We start from the raw sequence: 19,966 nt of genomic DNA, 5'->3' as shown, positions 1-19,966 counted from the left end.
AACCACAGAGCCTAGGACTTGCCGATCAGAAGGTAGGCAGTTCGAATCCCCGCAATGACGGGGTGAGCTCCCGTTGCTCGGTCCCTGCTCCTGCCCACCTAGCAGTTCGAAAGCACGTCAAAGGTGCAAGTAGATAAATAGGTACCGCTCCAGCGGGAAGGTAAACGGCATTTTGGCATTTCCATTCGCTGCTCTGGTTTGCCAGAAGCAGCTTAGTCATTCTGGCCACATGACCCGGAAGCCACTTAAGTGAGATGAGCACCGCAACCCCAGAGTCAGTCACGACTGGACCTAACGATCAGGGGTCCCTTTACCTTTAAGGGGAGACAATGGGGAAAGAGGAGGGAAACTGAGGCACGGGTAAGCCTGGGAGGAATATGCCATTGTTGCAATCACACATCCTTAGGCTCCACTCCAATGATTTATAAAACACGTAGTAATTTACTTGTTATCCAAGGAATATGAGTCTACATCCCTTATCAAGTTGCTCCGTTTGCAATTGCAACAAAGAAAATCCAAACGAGCCAAACGTGAGCCAAACGCTGGCCATTTGCAAAGGTGGTTTATTAAGTTGAGCAAGCTAAGAGTAACCACAGGAGGTTCCAAGGTTTATTTCAATGCTGGTTGCCTTTCAAACAGAGAGTGCATCTACCCATGCTTTTGTTCACAATGCCCTATTGATACGAGAGCACTAAATATTGATTGGCCTTGAGATGGATGGGCTTCTCCAGCCTTTGCAAGAATTCCCAGAGAAACCGGGAGCTCCCTGTTGTTCTGCAAACAAAGCCAAAAGTGACATTTCAAGTGTGGAGCCTTAATTTGCCGGGGGGGGGGGGGGAGAGGCTTCCGAGCTTTCATTGCTTCCAGGCACTTCTGCGAGACAAGCTCTCCGCCAGCGATGGCGAGTGACACCCGCTTTGCAAGGTTGTTGTGAGAGCGAAGCAGCTGCCGGTTTCGAAACTGCAGTCTGTGTCAAACGCAGAGGTGTGGGACATTCCTGGGCTTCCACTGTCATCCTTGACCGTTGGCCATGTTGACTGAGGCTGATAGGAGTTGGATAACTTCTGCAGGGCAGTGCTAGAAACTCACATGTATATATATCTAGATATATCTATCTTAAACCTGGGTTGTGGTCCCCACAACCGTATGTCTAGGTGCCATTCCCCCCCCCCCCATGGAGTTTAATACAGTGGTACCTCTGGTTACGTACTTAATTCGTTCGGGAGGTCCGTACTTAACCTGAAACTGTTCTTAACCTGAAGCACCACTTTAGCTAATGGGGCCTCCCGCTGCCGCTGTGCCACTGGAACACGATTTCTTTACCTTTACCTAAACCACTTTGAGGGTTTTTTCTTTAAAATATAAAAATATATAAATGAAATTAACAACAGCAACAACAATAATACAGTGGTCCCTCGGGTTACATACGCTTCAGGTTACAGACTCCGCTAACCCAGAAATAGTACCTCGGGTTAAGAACTTTGCTTCAGGATAAGAACAGAAATCGTGCTCTGGCGGCAGTGGTGCTTCAGGTTAAGAACAGTTCCAGGTTAAGAACGGACCTCCGGAACGAATTAAGTTCTTAACCCGAGGTACCACTGTACTGTATTTATCTACCTGCTTAATTTATAGAGCTGCCCTATAGCAGAAGGACTCTGCCCCATATTAAGTCTGCAGCCGCCCCGCCCCCCGATCCAGCTCATTTAAAGCCATGAACAGGCCGGGAGGGGGTCATTCTTAATGTTAGATGGTTCATTTTCCTATTCCCTTCTTAGAGCCAGTGTGGTGTAGTGGTTAAGAGCGGTGGACTCATAATCTAGTGAACCGGGTTCGCTTCCCCACTCCTCCACATGCAGCTGCTGGGTGACCCTGGGCTAGTCACACTTCTCTGAAGTCTCTCAGCCCCACTCACCTCACAGAGTGTTTGTTGTGGGCGAGGAAGGGAAAGGAGAATGTTGGCCGCTTTGAGACTCCTTCGGGTAGTGATAAAGCGGGATATCAAAGCCAAACTCTTCTTCTTCTTCTTCTCTGAATGGACAGCGTCTGACAGGGCCAGTCTGCTGAATGTGTACCTTTGTTTCCAAATTTCAGAATTTGATGAGTCGCCAGAACCTGAAGATTGAGGAGCTGTTTCATAAGATTAAGCAACAGCAGTACAGAATGGACAAGCAGAACCTGCAGATCAAAAGTCTCCAGAGCAAGGTATGACCTACAGTTTGAAATTCTGGTTCAGAGACACACTTTGCACATGCCTAAAAGCACTTTCCTGCAGACTGAATTCATTTTTGGGGAGGGGAGGGTGGGGAAATATAAACCGCTCTTTATCTCCACAGATAATTCTGCTGGATTCCACAGCAGAATGTATGTATATTTTTTAATGGACATTATAGCATGTTGTTGTTTACTCGTTTAGTCGTGTCCGACTCTTCGTGACCCCCTGGACCAGAGCACGCCAGGCACTCCTGTCTTCCACTGCCTCCCGCAGTTTGGTCAGGCTCATGTTTGTAGCTTCGAGAACACTGTCCCACCTTCTCGTCCTCCGTCGTCCCCTTCTCCTTGCGCCCTCCATCTTTCCCAACATCAGGGTCTTTTCCAGGGAGTCTTCTCTTCTCCTGAGGTGGCCAAAGTCTTGGAGCCTCAGCTTCAGGATCTGTCCTTCCAGTGAGCACTCAGGGCTGATTTCCTTCCAAATGGAGAGGTCTGATCTTCTTGCAGTCCATGGGACTCTCCAGAGTCTCCTCCAACACCAGACTTCAGAAGCATCCATTCTTCGGCGATCAGCCTTCTTTATGGTCCAGCTCTCACTTCCATACATCACTGCTGGGGAAACCATAGCTTTAACTATACGGACCTTTGTCGGCAAGGTGATGTCTCTGCTTTTTAAGATGCTGTCTAGGTTTGTCATCGCTTTCCTCCCAAGAAGCAGGCGTCTTTTAATTTCATGGCTGCTGTCACCATCTGCAGTGATCATGGAGCCCAAGAAAGTAAAATCATACTGGGAACAATGTAGTCCTTTTAGGACCGGTGTTATATGGTCTCGGCGGCCGCTCCCAGTCCCCAGTCTGGCATCCGCATTCTGGATTAGTTGTAGTTTCTGGGTCACCTTCCAAGGTAGCCCCACGTAGAGCGCATTGCAGTAGTTCAAGCGGGAGATAACCAGAGCATGCACCACTCTGGCGAGACAGTCCCCGGGCAGGTAGGGTCTCATTCTGCATACCAGATGGAGCTGGTAGACAGCCGCCCTGGACACAGAATTGACCTGCGCCTCCATGGACAGCTGTGAGTCCAGAATGACTCCCAGGCTGCGCACCTGGTCCTTCAGGGGCACAGTTACCCCATTCAGGACCAGGGAGGCGCCCACATCTGGTAGGTGGATTGCATAGGAAGCAATGTGTAGGTCTGTTCAAATTGGTCATGCTGGGCCACGCACAAAAAAGTGTCTAATGGGTGAGAGTATTTCTTAGTTGTTGGTCTTTCAATTGTGTTGCACAAGGCTCCTCTTAGGTTGGACGCAGTTCAAGAAAAACACACGTGTGGGATTGTTTATTTATTTGGAGCATAGAGGATCTGTTCCTGTGTGATGGAAAAGCTCCGCCACGGGGTCCCCAGATCAGAAAAGCTTTCCTCCGGTAGTTTATCTCCGGCATAAAGGTGAAGGGATCCCTGACCATTAGGTCCAGTCGTGGCCGACTCTGCGGTTGCAGCGCTCATCTCGCTTTATTGGCCGAGGGAGCCAGCGTACAGCTTCCAGCTCATGTGGCCAGCAGGACTAAGCCGCTTCTGGCGAACCAGAGCAGCGCACGGAAACGCCGTTTACCTTCCCACCGGAGTGGTACCTATTTATCTACTTGCACTTTGATGTGCTTTCGAACTGCTAGGTTGGCAGGAGCAGGGACCGAGCAACGGGAGCTCACCCCGTCGTTGCGGGGATTCGAACCGCCAACCTTCTGATTGGCAAATCCTAGGCTCTGTGGTTTAACCCACAGGGCCACTCGCGTCCCATGCAGAATGTAGGCACCCTGTATATAGAAATGAGCAAACCAGTGATATTTTAGGGAGCAGGCTAGCGGACGGGGCCCATGACTTACATCACAGGAGCCGACACAACACAAAACACTGTTGCTGTATGTAGGTTTTATCTTATTTGTTTTTTATCTTATATTTTGGAAATGTACATCCAGTTTTTCCCCCTTTATATTTTTTGGGGGGGCCAAGAGAATGGGGCCCTAAGCTGTATCTTGTTTAGCTTGTACGTAAATCTGACACTGTCTGGCAGATAACTTGCCAGTTCCATCGGCAAAAGCTCGCTTGATATAAAGACGCAGTTTCTACCTTCCCTTCCCTTCCTTTCCTTTTCTTTCTGGTTTTTTTATTTATACTTTTCAAACTCATACATGTCATTAGTTTTACAATCCATTTAACATTTCCAAATTTTGGCTTCCTTCCCCTCTTTCTGCGGTTCCTTAAATTTATTTTGTATACCTTCTGCATATCCACGTTCATTTAACTTCCTTATTTATTTATCTACTGTAAATCTCTTAATAAAACTGCAGATTATTACATTACTCCTGCTAATGTTCTTATCTGTTTACAATTGAGCTGTCAATATTCAATGAACCCATTTCCATTCTTTTATAAAAAGTTTGTTATCTTCTTACTTCTGCTAAGTTTTGCCATTTCTGCATATTTCATAACTTTTTGTATCCGTTCTTCCTTTGCTGGGTCTTCTGCTTTTTTGCCACTTTTGGGGCAAGTAACATTCTTGCCACTGTAGTAGCAAACATGAATAAATTTGTACACAATTTAGGTAGTTCTGTCCCCGTAATTTCCCAAAAGAAAAGGCTTCTTCACTTTCCACTTGCGCTCTGGAAAGTGGTGTAGTGGTTAAGAGCGGTAGATTCATAATCTGGCAAATGCATTCTCTTACAGCAAATTGCTTTGCAAAAAAATGTGAATTTGTGGCACAATTGCATCCAAAAGTGTGTATCGAAAGAAATTCACATTAAAATGCTGTTGAATTTTCATGAGTTTTCCGTCCGTTCTTTAAAAAACAACAACAAGCCTGCAAACTTATAGAGATATGTGGATAACTGAACTTATGATGGGAAAAGAAAAAGCTGGAAGGCATAAAAGTGGACAATTTGTCTCTCCATGTCTATGCCGTAGGCATGGGTGACTTCAACTACCTTGACATAGACAGGCTGCCCTTGTGTCCCTCCCATAACCAAGAGGTAAAAATGTCTAGTTACCCCAAAGGACTGTGTCCTAGAACACCTGGTGGCCTCAGGTGTGGTGTAGTGGTTAAGAGCAGTAGTCTCATAATCTGGGGAACTGGGTTCACGTCTCCGCTCCTCCATCTGCAGCTACTGGGTGACCTTGGGCCAGTCACACTTCTCTGAAGTCTCTCAGCCCCACTCACCTCACAGAGTGTTTGTGGTGGGGGAGGAAGGGAAAGGAGAATGTTAGCCGCTTTGAGACTCCTTCGGGTAGTGATAAAGCGGGATATCAAATCCAAACTCTTCTTCTTCTTCTCTCGTGCGCTGCAAGAGGCAGTGTGTGCATGTGTGCTAATGAGCCGGTAAGAACAGCTCCCCCCCCCCAAAAAAGAATAATTAAGTTTTAATATAGTGCTGGATTCCTCAGCAGATCTGGTTGTGCTTCTGAGAGAAGGAGAACATCTCTCAAACACATCCAGGAAATGTCACCCAGACAGTCTTGCAATCATCCAAAACCAAACTTCCGAAGAGAGCCAGTGTTGGTGTAGTGGTTAAGAGCGGTGGACTCGTAATCTGGTGAACCGGGTTCGCTTCCCCGCTCCTCCACATGCAGCTGCTGGGTGACCCTGGGCTAGTCACACTTCTCTGAAGTCTCTCAGCCCCACTCACCTCACAGAGTGTTTGTTGTGGGGCAGGAAGGGAAAGGAGAATGTTAGCCGCTGTGAGACTCCCTAGGGTAGTGATAAAGCGGGGTATCAAATCCAAACTCCTCCTCCTTATTATAATTCCCTTTCATTCTCTCTTTTCTCTCCTTCCGCCCTCTCCCAACCCACAGGTCAACATGCTGATTCCTTTGCACGTCCGAGAGAACGAAACGCAGGGTCCGAAATGGAAGGCGAGCGTTCAGCGAAGTGTGGACCGGTCCGGCAACCACAGCCAAAGTCCCCGGCCAAAGTCTCCGGCGATGACCAGTGAGTCCCACACCTTGCCCCACACATAGCTGGTGGCAGGGGGGCAGAATCCCTTTACAGTGGTACCTCGGGTAAAGTACTTAATTCGTTCCGGAGGTCCATTCTTAACCTGAGACTGTTCTTAACCTGAAGCGCCACTTTAGCTAATGGGGCCTCCGGCTGCCGCTGTGCCGCCAGAGCACGATTTCTGTTCTCATCCTGAAGCAAAGTTCTTAACCCGAGGTGCTATTTCTGGGTTAGCGGAGTCTGTAACCTGAAGCGTATGTAACCCGAGGTACCACTGTACTTAAATATTTCCTTTGCTTAGAAGCGGAATCTTTTGGAGGCAGAGGGGGCTGCTGCTCCTGAGTAGACCCATTGAAAATGATTGAACGTGGGGAACTGCCTCGTGCTAAGTCTCTCTAGCGCAGCGTTGTCTAAACCAGTGTTTCTCAAACGTGGGTCTCCAGCTGTTTTTGGGACTGCAACTCCCATCATCCCCGGCTCACAGGACCAGTGGTCAGGGGTGATGGGAAATGTAGTCCAAAAACAGGTGGAGACCCGGGTTTCGGAAACACTGGACGCTGATCAAGGTTTAACACTGGGGTCTTTCCAAGCCCTATTTTCTTGTCCGGCTAGTAAGGTAAAGCTAAAGGGACCCCCTACCGTTAGGTCCCGTCGTGGCCGATTCTGGGGTTGCGGCGCTCATCTCGCTTTATTGGCCGAGGGAGCCGGCGTACAGCTTCCGGGTCATGTGGCCAGCAGGACAAAGCCGCTTCTGGCAAACCAGAGCAGCGCACGGAGACACAGTTTACCTTCCCGCCAGAGCGGTACCTATTTATCTACTTGCACTGGCGTGCTTTTGAACTGCTAGGTTGGCAGGAGCAGGGACCGAGCAACGGGAGCTCACCCCGTCATTGCGGGGATTCAACTGCCGACCTTCTGATCGGCAAGTCCTAGGCTCTGTGGTTTAACCCACAGCGCCACCCACGTCCCTTCTCATCTGGCTAGCCAGAGCTAATTCCCCAGTGCTGAGCTGAGGGCTGGGGCCGGGTTCCTAGAGGTGAAATAATCTGCCTTCAAATCCAGCCATGCCAGCAAGATTGAGCCTCCACATTTGGAGGCAGTCTATCTTGGAAATACCAGCTGCCACGTGGCGTGGAAGCCCAGCCACTTTGGGAAGCAGGGCTCTGGGCTAGACCCCAGGAGGGGCAGTTTTGTTCGTTTTTACGATGCAAACAGATTGGGGGTTTCTTCTCGACAGAGGGGTGGTGGCGGGGGAGCCTGGGGCAAGAGTTGGGCCTGGTTGTGATTAGCCCCTAGTTCAAGATGTGCCATAGCCCTTGTTGTTGTTGTTGTTTAGTCGTTTAGTCGTGTCCGACTCTTCGTGACCCCTGGACCAGAGCACTCCAGGCACTCCTGTCTTCCACTGCCTCCCGCAGTTTGGTCAAACCCATGCTGGTAGCTTCGAGAACACTGTCCCACCATCTCGTTCTCTGTCGTCCCCTTCTCCTTGCGCCCTCCATCTTTCCCAACATCAGGGTCTTTTGCAGGGAGTCTTCTCTTCTCATGAGGCGGCCAAAGTCTTGGAGCCTCAGCTTCAGGATCTGTCCTTCCAGTGAGCACTCAGGGCTGATTTCCTTCAGAACAGATCGGTTTGATCTTCTTGCAGTCCATGGGACTCTCAAGAGTCTCCTCCAGCACCAGAATTCAAAAGCATCCATTCTTCGGCAATCCGCCTTCTTTATGGTCCAAGAAATCAACTGGGTGGAGGGAAACTGGGATAGTTTCTTCTAATGCTGAACTGAAATCTGCCCTCCTGCCAATCCAGCCTGGTAGATCTATCTAATCCTGGGCTCTTGCCCTTTGCCCAACCCCACCTGGTGATGCCAGGACTTGAACACAGGCTCTTAATGCAGAACCGGCACTCTCTCCCACTAACTCCCTGATTTCTCTCCCACCGTCGCAAAGGACAACAGCCACCAGTTGTTGTTGTGTTGTTGTTTAGTCATTTAGTCGTGTCCGACTCTTCATGACCCCCTGGACCAGAGCACGCCAGGCACTCCTGTCTTCCACTGCCTCCCGCAGTTAGCTCTACCCCCTTTTAAATCCATATCAATGAAAAGAAAAGAACTCACTCTGAAATTCACCTACAGGTGGTACCTAACACCAAGAAAACTAGCGCTAATACGTCCAGGAACCTCACCAAAATACTCTAAAGGGTGCACCTCCACAGGCACATACCTCCACATGTGGTGGGAGTGCCCCCAAATACAACTATTCTGGACAACAGCCACACGAGAAATATGTAAAATAACTAAGCAAGTTTTAGACATCACCCCAGAATTGGCCCTACTAAACATCTTCCAAGACCACAATGCCCACTTACACCACAAAGAACTCATAACCTACCTACTTTCAGCAGCCAGAAACACCATAACCAGACACTGGAGAGACCTGTCAGGAGTAAGCATGGACCAATGGTACTAAATAGTATGGGAAACAGTCTTACTAGAAAAATTAACCAATAAACTGAAACTGACATGGGGACAAATAGAAGAAGATGCCTTTATGGCTCCCCCTTATCACATAAGCAGCCCAACAAGACAATGACAAGAATCCACCAACAGCATACAAATCAATATGGCTAACCTGATCCAAAACACCCACCTACCCCACTCACACACGAAAACAAAGACCACCACAGCCAACCACAAACAAACAACCACACCCTAGGCCAACCCCAACCTCTCTCACCACCAAAGGAACACAAATGAACAGCACGAGCAGAAGATGTGTCATAGCCCTGAACCAGACTGTAGCCCATTGTCTTGTCTCAGCAGCTGAGGAATTCAGCCATCTGGAGACGTGAATGGGTGGTGTCTTGCAAGTTAAAACGTGGCCCTGCGGATCTGTAGGCAAAGCTCTTTAAAGATGCCAAATCAGGTGCTTTTTTTCCAACCAAGATGTAGAAAACCGCCTTATACCAAGTCAGAATATTGGTACTAAGTACAAGCAAGAATAGGGACGCAGGTAGCGCTGTGAGTTAAACCACAGAGCCTAGGACTTGCTGATCAGAAGGTCGGCGGTTCGAATCCCTGCGACGGGGTGAGCTCCCGTTGCTCGGTCCCTGCTCCTGCCAACCTAGCAGTTCAAAAGCACGTCAAAGTGCAAGTAGATAAATAGGTACCACTCCGGCGGGAAGGTAAACTCCATTTCCGTGCGCTGCTCTGGTTCGCCAGAAGCGGCTTAGTCATGCTGGCCACATGACCCGGAAGCTGTACACCGGCTCCCTCAGCCAGTAAAGCGAGATGAGCGCTGCAACCCCAGAGTCGGCCACGACTGGACTTAATGGCCAGGGGTCCCTTTACCTTTTTCACAAGCAAGAGTGCCTTCATTCCCTGTGGCTGTGTGTGGACAATTACAGTAGTGCTTTTCTAAGTGGAACAAATCTCTGCAGCGCCTCTTCGCAAATACAGTATTTTTACGTGTATCAGACTAGGTTTCCCCCACTAAAAAATAATGTCAAAAATTAGCGGGTGTCTTATACACGGATACATCTTCCCCCATTTTCTTAAATCTGAGTCCTCCGAAATAGGGGGCATCTTGTACATGGGGGCGTCTTATAGATGGAAAAATATGGTACATCTTGAGCTGCAATTCTGAAGTGGCTTTTAGGTTCTGTGGAAATTGGAGAACACACCACTGTAGCTTAATTAATACCAGCCTTGTGAAAGCGTTGTGCTATACACATTACAGAAACTTGCTCCAAGCCGTCTCGGGGGCGGTCACGACGTAAAATCAAAAGATAAAAACACAAAATACGTAATCCAAATAAAAACAAGAGTAACCCAATATCCTCACATTTTAAAAGGGCGTTGGCTGTCAATCAGCCTGCTTATAGAGGAACCTTTTTGAATGGTGCCTAATGGTGTATAATGAAGGCGCCAGGCAAACTTCCCTGGGGAGAGCTTTCCACAAACTGGGAGCCACTGCAGAGAAGGCCCTGTTCTTGTGTTGCCACCCTCTGGACATCTCACAGAGGAGGCGCACGAAGGAGGGCCTCAGATGATGAACGCAGAGTCTGGGTAGGTTCATTTACCATTGATGCAACATCTGTAAGGATACAGACCTTTTCCATCCCCCTTTTTAAGCAGAGCTTGGATAGCCATGTGTCCTGGATGCTTTAGGTTGGTGGTTGAAGTCCACCCAGGGATAGCTGTAGGCAGGATTCCTGTTGGAAGAGATAGATAATTTATTATGGTCGGAGACCAGCTTATAAAACACACTTGGGGTTACAGTCACAGAAGGAAAACAAACAATTAAAACAACGTACAACAATAAATTTAAAATTTATAAATGTGATGAGCGTATAGACACTTAAAACTTTAAGATAAACTACCGCAGGGAGATGACCCAGCGTTACCCTTGGAACTGAGTTTGGGGATTTTCTTAACAAACTAGTTTGGGTCGGGGGATGGTCTGCGCCTACACAGAATCTGGCAACCATCCGGGTCGTCTTATGATCTTTGCCTAACAGGAAAAGGTCAAATTTTTGCTTTTCTGGGAGGTCAGTGAGCCTCACCTCAATGGTCTCGCTACATGCCTCTTCATAAAAGGGCCATCTAAAGAACAAGTGCTCTAGGCTTCGCCAATGAACAGGTGCAAAGTCTCTGAGCATATGGGACTTTTTTAAAGGGTCCTTTAAAGGACGGGCGAGGGCAGAGCCGAGCTTCTGGCGAGTGTAAAAGCCCTTCTTGCATTTTTAGATACGAGAAAGAAGAGATATGCTGCCGGTGCAGCTATATCTCTCCAATTTTATAGTTGGGGCAAGGGTGGGCTGGAATGGATGACCTTCAGGGTCCCTTCCAGCGCTACAATTCTATGATTCCACCCCTGATCTAAGAAGAGGCATCTCCCCTGCTCCCACTGTCTCTCGCATGCAGTGGGGAAATCAGGGACGGGGGGCTTATGGCCACTGGGATATTACTGGGCTCCCAGTTCCCATCAGCCCCAAGCCATTGGAGTCCCAGCCTTTCTCTTTTTTTTAATTAATATTTTATTAATTTTTTTCAAAAGAAAAATAAAAGATTACAATAGAACAATAAACATCAAAACCCCAACAGACACCAACATTCAAACAACAAAAAGGAAGAATCAAAACTCCGCCAAAAAACAGGAAAAAAGAAAAATATTACAAACCTAAAAAAGAAATTTAACATAAAAAGGGGAAAAGAGCTCTTTTCAAATTCATATCCTTCATAACCTTATTTTCTTGACTTCCACCCGCCCTCCTTTCTTGTATTCCACTTTAAAATTCATTTAGCACGTTCATTCATATTTAATTCTATCCTTTAAAAGTTCCTTCACATATTGTATTATTCAAATTTTCATCCAATACCTATACCTTCTTTCATACTCTTATTTATCTTATTCACTAGAACCCCTTCGTTTCATTCCAATGTCCTCAACATTCGAAAATTTTACAATGTTTTTGTAGATAGTTTTTAAAGTTCTTCCAATCTTCTTCCACCTGCTCTTCTCCTTGATCTCGTATTCTGCCAGTCATTTCTGCCAAGGAGTCCCAGCCTTTCTCGACCGGTGGGTGCCCAGATGTTTGTTGGACTACAACTCCCATCACTGCTAGCTAGCAAGGCCAGAGCTCAGGGATGATCGGAGTTGTAGTCCAACATCTGGGCACCCACAGGTTGAGAAGCACCGCGTTGGACAATGGGGCTTTTGCAGCCCCAGACATTGGAGGTGCCAGCGGTGTTCCGATGTGCCTCTCTCGGCTTCGACACGGCGCTCTATGTGGGTCGCGGCTGTGTTGGAGCATTCGCGACACCCGCTATGGGGCATTTGAGCTGGGAGATTCGAGCCGGCCTCGTTCGGCTCCCAACCAGGCCTGTCTCTCGCTCGCTCGTTCGCTCTGGCTCTCAGCCAAGTGTGTGAGAGGTGAAATCTTCGCAAGGCATTCCCAGGAGCGACGAGGTTAATTGAGGAAGAAAGAGAGACGGGGGGAGAGAGAGTCCGGGGCAGGAAGTGGGGGGGGGGGAGAGAATACCGTGGCACACACTTGGGCTGGCATCCCTCCAACTAGGGGAAAGGCAGCGCTCCCCCTGCGGTGCTGGGAAACCTCAGTGGCTGAGCAGGGCTGGGCTTGTCTCTTTGCTGCTGGAGCAGTTCTGCAGGGAGTTGCTTTCAAGGGTCCAGAAGGCCGTGCTGCCACAGTCCAGTGTCCCCAGAATTACTGTATTTTTTGCTCTATAAGACTCACTTTTTCCCTCCTAAAAAGTATGGGGAAATGTGTGTGCGTCTTATGGAGCGAATGCAGGCTGCGCAGCTATCCCAAAAGCCAGAACAGCAAGAGGGATTGCTGTTTTCACTGCGCAGCGATCCCTCTTGCTGTTCTGGCTTCTGAGATTCAGAATATTTTTTTTCTTGTTTTCCTCCTCCCAAAACTAGGTGCGTCTTGTGGTCTGGTGCGTCTTATAGAGCGAAAAATACGGTAATCTTTCATTTCCATCTTCTTCTGCTAGGAACAGAGGAAGCTGCCTTAGCCCAGGGTCCGAGCACTGGTCCATCCAGCTCGGAAAACCAGCCCCATAGTCATTTATACCAGAAATGTTAAGGGGCGCCCATTCCACAGAAAGCCAGTCCTTTACCCCTTCAAAATTAGGAAGCATTCCCTGAGAAAAACAGAGGACACAGAACAATCCCCAGGCCACCTTGGCTCTCCCGAAAGACTCTAAATCAGGTGTCAGCAAACTTTTTCAGCAGGGGGACGGTCAACCGTCCCTCAGACCTTGTGGGGGGCCGGACTATATTGGGGGGGGGGAATGAATGAATTTCTACGCCTAACAAATAACCCAGAGATGCATTTTAAATCAAAGGACACATTCTACTCATGTAAAAACATGCTGATTCCTGGACTGTCCGCGGGCCAGATTTAGAAAGCAATTGGGCTGGATCCGGCCCCTGAGCCTTAGTTTGCCTACCCATCAGTGGCGTAGCGTGGGGGGTGCAGGGGGGGCCGGCCACACTGGGCGCAACATCTGGGGGTTAGGGTTAGGGGGGCAAATCCACGGGTTAGGGGGCACAAATTACTTGCCTTGCCCTGGGTGCTGACAACCCACGCTACGCCACTGCTACCCATGCTCTAAATATTTCCTCTACTGTAAAAGGGAATATCTTGGGGGGTTGGGACACCTTTCCCAATAGTGCTTCTCGCTTACAAATCCAGTGAAATGAGCATCTCTTGCCTATGAATAGGGGAGGTCTGGGACAATGTTTTTGGGAACTAGGTATTTGCAATTTCAAAAGAAAGGCCTAATCTGGCGGGGGACAGCAAACATTATCAGGTATCTTGACAGACAAGCCACACTCTCAAATGTCTTCTAAACGTCAGACAGTTGTTTATTTCCTTGACATCTGGTGGGAGGGCGTTCCACAGCGAGGGCGCCACCACCAAGAAGGCCCTCTGCCTGGTCCCCTGTAACCTCACTTCTCGCAGGGAGGGAACCGCCAGAAGGCCCTCGGAGCTGGACCTCAGTGTCTGGGCTGGACGATGGGGGTGGAGACGCTCCTTCAGGTATACTGGGCCATTTAGGGCTTGAAAGGTCAGCACCAACACTTTGAATTGTGCTCGGAAACGTCCTGGGAGCCAATGTAGGTCTTTCAAGACCGGTGTTATGTGGTCTCGGCGGCCGCTCCCAATCCCCAGTCTAGCTGCCGCATTCTGGATTAGTTGCAGTTTCCGGGTCACCTTCAAAGGCAGCCCCACATAGAGCGCATTGCAGTAGTCCAAGCGGGAGATAACCAGAGCATGCACCACTTTGGTGAGACAGTCCATACTAATAAAAGCTAATAGTAATAAAAACTCTGACACTGAGCTACAAGGGCTTCAGCAGAGGGCATATCTTGCCTGGTGTGTCTTCCTTCTCATAGATGCACCTGTTGAATTTCCCTCCGCGCTCCAGGGCGATTCTCCTTGGGGAGTCCAGGAGAAAGGCCCCAATAGCAGCTGTTATGCTGTCTGTTGAGGACATTTGCAAGGAGCGGAAAGACCAGCTTATTACGGCCATGTGCGGTGTTGTGTCCTGAGCTAGGGAGGTGGGGGGAAATGGGTGAAAGTTGAAATCCTTTCCTTGATGGCTGCAGTCTTTTTCCGGCAGTTCCCAGGCTGAGATGCCCTTTCCCCTACTTAGCTCTCGCTCCCGCACCCCCGCTGCACATGCTGATCCAATATCTGCGGCTGCGAGAGAGATGGCTTTGTGTCAGAGGCTTTTTCCTGGAATGTGCTGCGGTCAGCCTGCAAAAAAAAAACCACGCCTGCCCGCTACCCGGAGAGCCTGTGATTCAACGCTAGCTGTGACTCACGAGAATGTGGTGGGACGCTCGGGAAATTGCTCCTTCGCATCTCGCCTCCGCTGGAAACGGGCAGCGTCGCACGAGCCTTAGCCGTGCTGTCGCCTTTCCACGCTTGGACTACTGCAGTGCGCTCTACGTGGGGCTCCCTTTGAGGGTGACCCGGAAACTACAACTAATCCAGAATGCGGCAGCTAGACTGGGGACTGGGAGCGGCCGCCGAGACCACATAACACCGGGCCTGAAAGACCTACATTGGCTCCCAGGACGTTTCCGAGCACAATTCAGAGTGTCAGTGCTGACCTTAAAAGCCCTAAACCAGGCGCCCCCAATCTGCGGCCCTCCAGATGTTTTGGCCTACAACTCCCATGATCCCTAGCTAACAGAACCAGTGCTCAGGGATGCTGGGAATTGTAGTCCAAAACATCTGGAGGGCCGAAAGTTAAGGATGCTTGCCCTAAACCATGGGTAGGCAAACTAAGGCCTGGGGGCCGGATCTGGCCCAATCACCTTCTAAATCCAGCTCGCAGACAGTCTGGGAATCGGTGTGTTTTTATATGAGTAGAATTTGTGCTTTTATTTAAAATGCATCTCTGGGTTATTTGTGGGGCACAGGAATTCCTTCATTCCCCACCCCCCCACCCAAATATAGTCTGGCCCCCCCACTAGGTCAACTGGCCCCCTGTTGAAAAAGTTTGCTGACTCCTGACCTAACTCATATCCGCAAGTTTGCACGAAGGAGACAACGTGAAAATATGCTGTTCTATGGGATGGGAGGGGAAAGGGGGTGTTCTGTAGCTTTCTGGACGTGTTTTTGCCATAAGCTGTTCCTCTGCATTTCCCCCCCTTTCATATAAAAAACAACAACTGTAAAAGCCAAATGGCAAAGCTGCGGGCGTCTGGTTCGTTTCTTGAGAACTAGCGACGTGATTTTGTTCAGGCTGGGCTCCGCAAAGCCTCTGCCGCTGAACGGGGCGTCTTTTTCGAAGGCTTGCCCCTTCTCTCCTTCCTGTACCCCTTGATTCCACCCCACGGCTATTCTCTGCAGGACGGAGAAGCCGTTTCCAATATCCTACGTGGTACGGCTAACGTCTCCGCCTGGCCGTCTGATGCAAGCATCTTGCCCAGCCGTGCATTAATGCGCGCCTCCCTCCCCGCTGAGAAACTGGGGGAAAGTTCATGTTTACTCGCAGGAACTCCCTCTCCAACCTGGGATCCCGCCCTCTTCCTGATCTCCTGCTGCTGGCATCTGTTTTGAGAATCCCAGCTAAATTTATCCGAGGCAGGAGAAGGTCCCAGGGGGGGCCTGCTGAGCCCAGAAGATGCAGCGCCTTTGGCCGGGACAGAGGCTTCCTTTGTCTTTGGGACAACGGGGAGGACGTCCTCCCCCCCTGCAGCTGTTTTTAGACAGAGCAAAGTCCCCTCGCGCCCTGCCACATCTCTGCCCTTCGCCTCCTCGCGTGCCGGATGCCTCTCCCAACTGGACTTTTGACACGGGGCTGTCGAAACCCTGACTCGCTGGCAGATAGTACCCAGCCACCTGCCAGGGGCTCAGCGCTTGGCGCAGCTCAGGGGTGGTGCAGAGAGAAGGAAACCTAGAATTCTAGAGTTGGAAGGGACCCCGAAGAATGGACGCGACAGGGACATGGGTGGCGCTGTGGATTAAACCACAGAGCCTAGGGCTTGCCGATCAGAAAGTCGCGGTTCGAATCCCTGCGACGGGGTGAGCTCCCGTTGCTCGGTCCCTGCTCCTGCCCACCTAGCAGTTCGAAAGGACGTCAAAGTGCAAGTAGATAAATAGGTACCACTCTGGCGGGAAGGTAAACGGCGTTTCTGTGTGCTGCTCTGGTTAGCCAGAAGCGGCTTAGTCCTGCTGGCCACATGACCTGGAAGCTGTACGCCGGCTCCCTCGGCCAGTAAAGCAAGATGAGCGCCGCAACCCCAGAGTCGGCCACGACTGGACCTAATGGTCAGGGGTCCCGTTACATTTACCTTTACCGAATAATGGAAGATTGAAGTTGATGGACTACGCAGAATTAGATAAATTAACAGGAAGGATTCGAAACCAGCGGGGTCAGAGATTCTTTGAAGACTGGAGTAAATAGGTGAACTGCAGTGGTACCTCGGGTTACATACGCTTCAGGTTACAGCCTCCACTAACCCAGAAATAGTACTTCGGGTTAAGAACTTTGCTTCAGGATGAGAACAGAAATCGTGGTGCGGCGGTGGCAGGGGGAGGCCCCATTAGCTAAAGCGGTAGTTCAGGTTAAGAACAGTTTCAGGTTAAGAACAGACCTCCAGAATGAATTAAGTTCTTAACCCAAAGTACCACTGTACAGTCAAGGCTCAGTTGTTGAATGCAATCCGTTCCCATCCTGAAGCAAGGTTCTTCACCCGAGGTACTATTTCTGGGTTAGCAGAGTCTGTAACCTGAAGCGTATGTAACCCGAGGTACCACTGTACAGTGAAAGGAGTTTGAGATTTGAGATATGAGCAGTGGAAGGAAAACGATAGTATAATTGGATCAGGGGGACTTTTGTGATGGATAAGAGATTGATATGCAGTAGAAAAGGGTTTGAATAACAACACTGAGGAGATGTTGGCGGGAGGTCAATCTCTGAAACAAAGATATTATGATTTGGAGTTAACATGCAAAATTCTGGGAACGTAATAAAAAGAATTCTGTCTGGAGGAATCATAGCTTGGATAGCTCAGTTGATAGAGCAAGGAGCTGACAATGCCAGGGTTCCAGGTTCAAACCCTGTATGGAAAAGCTGCGTATTCCATGTTTTCATACTTCTGATGCCTCCTGCGAAAAGCTGTGGTGCTTTACTGGTTTCCCACCCCATCCAGCACCTCCTTTTTAGAGGTACAGTCGTACCTTGGATCTCAAACGCCTTGGCTCCCAAACGATCGAAACCCGGAAGTGAGTGTTCCAGTTTTCAAATGGTTTTCGGAAGTTGAACGTCCGGTGCGGCTTCCGATTGGCTGCAGGATGTTTCTGCGGCCAATCGGAAGCCACGCCTTGGTTTTGGAACAGTTCCGGGAGTCAAACAGAATGCATTCTGTCCGAGAAGCAAGGTACGACTGTGTATCCTCCATTGCCCGCATTTTTGTGTGGCTAATAATCATGGACATGGGTGGCGCTGTGGGTTAAACCACAGAGCCTAGGACTTGCTGATCAGAAGGTCAGCGGTTTGAATCCCCGTGACGGGGTGAGCTCCCGTTGCTCGGTCCCTGCTCCTGCCAACCTAGCAGTTTGAAGGTAAGGTAAATGGCATTTCTGTGCGCTGCTCTGGTTCGCCAGAAGCGGCTTAGTCCTGCTGGCCACATGACCCAGAAGCTGTACGCCGGCTCCCTTGGCCAATAAAGTGAGATGAGCGCCGCAACCCCAGAGTCGGTCACGACTGGACCTAATGGTCAGGGCTCCTTTTTAATAACCACGGCAGTAAGACCCGAGCCTTGTGGCATGACATCGTGGCCGCCCCTGAGCATGTGCAGAGTGTTTCTCTGCCCTTTATTATGTAGCTGCAAGCGTAGCAAATCTAGGGTCAGGATTAACAGAATTCCAAACTGCATGGGGAGTAGCTTCCAACAGGATTCAGCTGTGGCTTCTCCTGGGAGGGATAAGCTTTGGCAACACAGTTCCCTCTCCATGCTTTTGCTGCCTGCCAGCTGCTGTCTGCAACTTCGGCCTTGCAGTTGTTAATGTCAGGCTGACATTTGGCTGAGGGTAGCTTGGGCAAAGTCCGAGTGGCGTTCCGTGTTCACGTGGGGGCCGGATCCCGCAGGGTCCTGTTGCGGTTGCTGCCTGGCTCTCAATTCCTCTTTCCTCCCCCTTTTTAAACATTGGATTCATCTGCAAGTTAATAGTCTACCAGTGGAAGTTTTTGCCTGCAGGCATGGCGAACATCTGTGACCCTCAACACGGCCAGCGGTTAGGGCTTTATTTATTGAGGAGCGCTTCTAAACCACTTCACATTTTGCAATCTATAAAACACAGTAACGCAGGAATGCGAGAGACGGCAAAACCACATTATTGTTGTTGTTTAGTCGTTTAGTTGTGTCCGCCTCTTCGTGACCCCCTGGACCAGAGCATGCCAGACACTCCTGTCTTCCACTGCCTCCCGCAGTTTGGTCAGACTCATGCTGGTCGCTTCGAGAACACTGTCCCACCATCTCGTCCTCTGTCGTCCCCTTCTCCTTGCGCCCTCCATCTTTCCCAACATCAGGGTCTTTTCCAGGGAGTCTTCTCTTCTCATGGGGTGGCCAAAGTCTTGGAGCCTCAGCTTCAGGATCTGTCCTTCCAGTGAGCACTCAGGGCTAATTTTCTTCAGAATGGAGAGGTTTGATCTTCTTGCAGTCCATGAGATTCTCAAGAGTCTCCTCCAGCACCAGAATTCAAAAGCATCCATTCTTCGGCGATCAGCCTTCTTTATGGTCCAGCTCTCACTTCCATACATCACTACTGGGTAAACCATAGCTTTAACTATACGGACCTTTGTCGGCAAGGTGATGTCTATGCTTTTTAAGATGCTGTCTAGGTTTGTCATTGCTTTTCTCCCAAGAAGCAGGCGTCTTTTAATTTTGTGGCTGCTGTCACCATCTGCAGTGATCATGGAGCCCAAGAAAGTAAAATCTCTCACTACCTCCATTTCTTCCCCTTCTATTTGCCAGGAGGTGATGGGACCAGTGGCCATGATCTTTGGGGTTTTTTCCGAAAACCACATTATAGATAGTTCTAAAACAGAAATTTGGAAGAAGAAAAAAGAGGGTGCTGTTGGATTCAATAGGGCTTACTTCTTAGTAGGACACAGTAAAAATGTTGTGCAAGCTAATGATCTTAATTCATTGTTTTCAGTCCTGTAGTTTGATGTTGGCTTGTTATTTTGTTGCCTTTTAAGTCTGTATTTAGTTAACAAAATCTGCAAGACCACCAAGAAGTGTCTTGTGCAATGTTCCATAAATACAACTGTGCAAATCATCCTGAAAATTATTCTTGACTTTTATTAAATAATAGTATTGTGCATGGTGGGCTGCCTGTAGCTATGTCAACTGTGGAGCAGAGCCACTGAAGTTGCTGGGAATAGTAATTAATTAATTCAATTGTAAACACCCCCCTCCCCCCCATCTGACTGGGTTTGCTCAGCCACTCTGCACACCCCAAGCAAGTCATGTCTGTTAATTTCAGCGTTGACTAATATTGGATAAAGCCCGTAGATTATTTTCAGTTAACACACAAACCTCAAAATAACATGGTCAAAGCAGGAGGAGGAAAATAGCTGTGCAGTTAATTAATTAATAAAATAATTTTATTATTTCTACCTTGCCTATCTGGCTGGGTTTCCCCAGCCGCTCTGGGTGGCTTCCAGCAAAATATAATAATTCATCACATATTAAAAGCTTCCCTAAACAGGGCTGCCTTCAGATGTC

General features: G+C 49.1%; 1 protein-coding gene across 1 annotated transcript in view; it reads left to right on the top strand.

Annotated features, from left to right (window-relative positions):
* ANGPTL4 (angiopoietin like 4) overlaps window positions 1-19,966 on the top strand; it is a 30,047-nt gene that overhangs the window by 2,286 nt on the left and 7,795 nt on the right. Inside the window, exons 2-3 of the mRNA XM_081895683.1 lie at window positions 2,092-2,202; window positions 6,052-6,187. Of these exons, the coding sequence (XP_081751809.1) occupies window positions 2,092-2,202; window positions 6,052-6,187 (247 nt within the window). The remainder of the gene's footprint in view (window positions 1-2,091; window positions 2,203-6,051; window positions 6,188-19,966) is intronic.

The sequence above is a fragment of the Podarcis melisellensis genome (assembly GCF_964234715.1).
Source record: "Podarcis melisellensis genome assembly, chromosome: 18".
NCBI lineage: Eukaryota > Metazoa > Chordata > Lepidosauria > Squamata > Lacertidae > Podarcis > Podarcis melisellensis.
The sequence above is the reverse complement of the archived record's forward strand: the minus strand, read 5'-3'. Positions and strand labels throughout refer to the sequence as shown.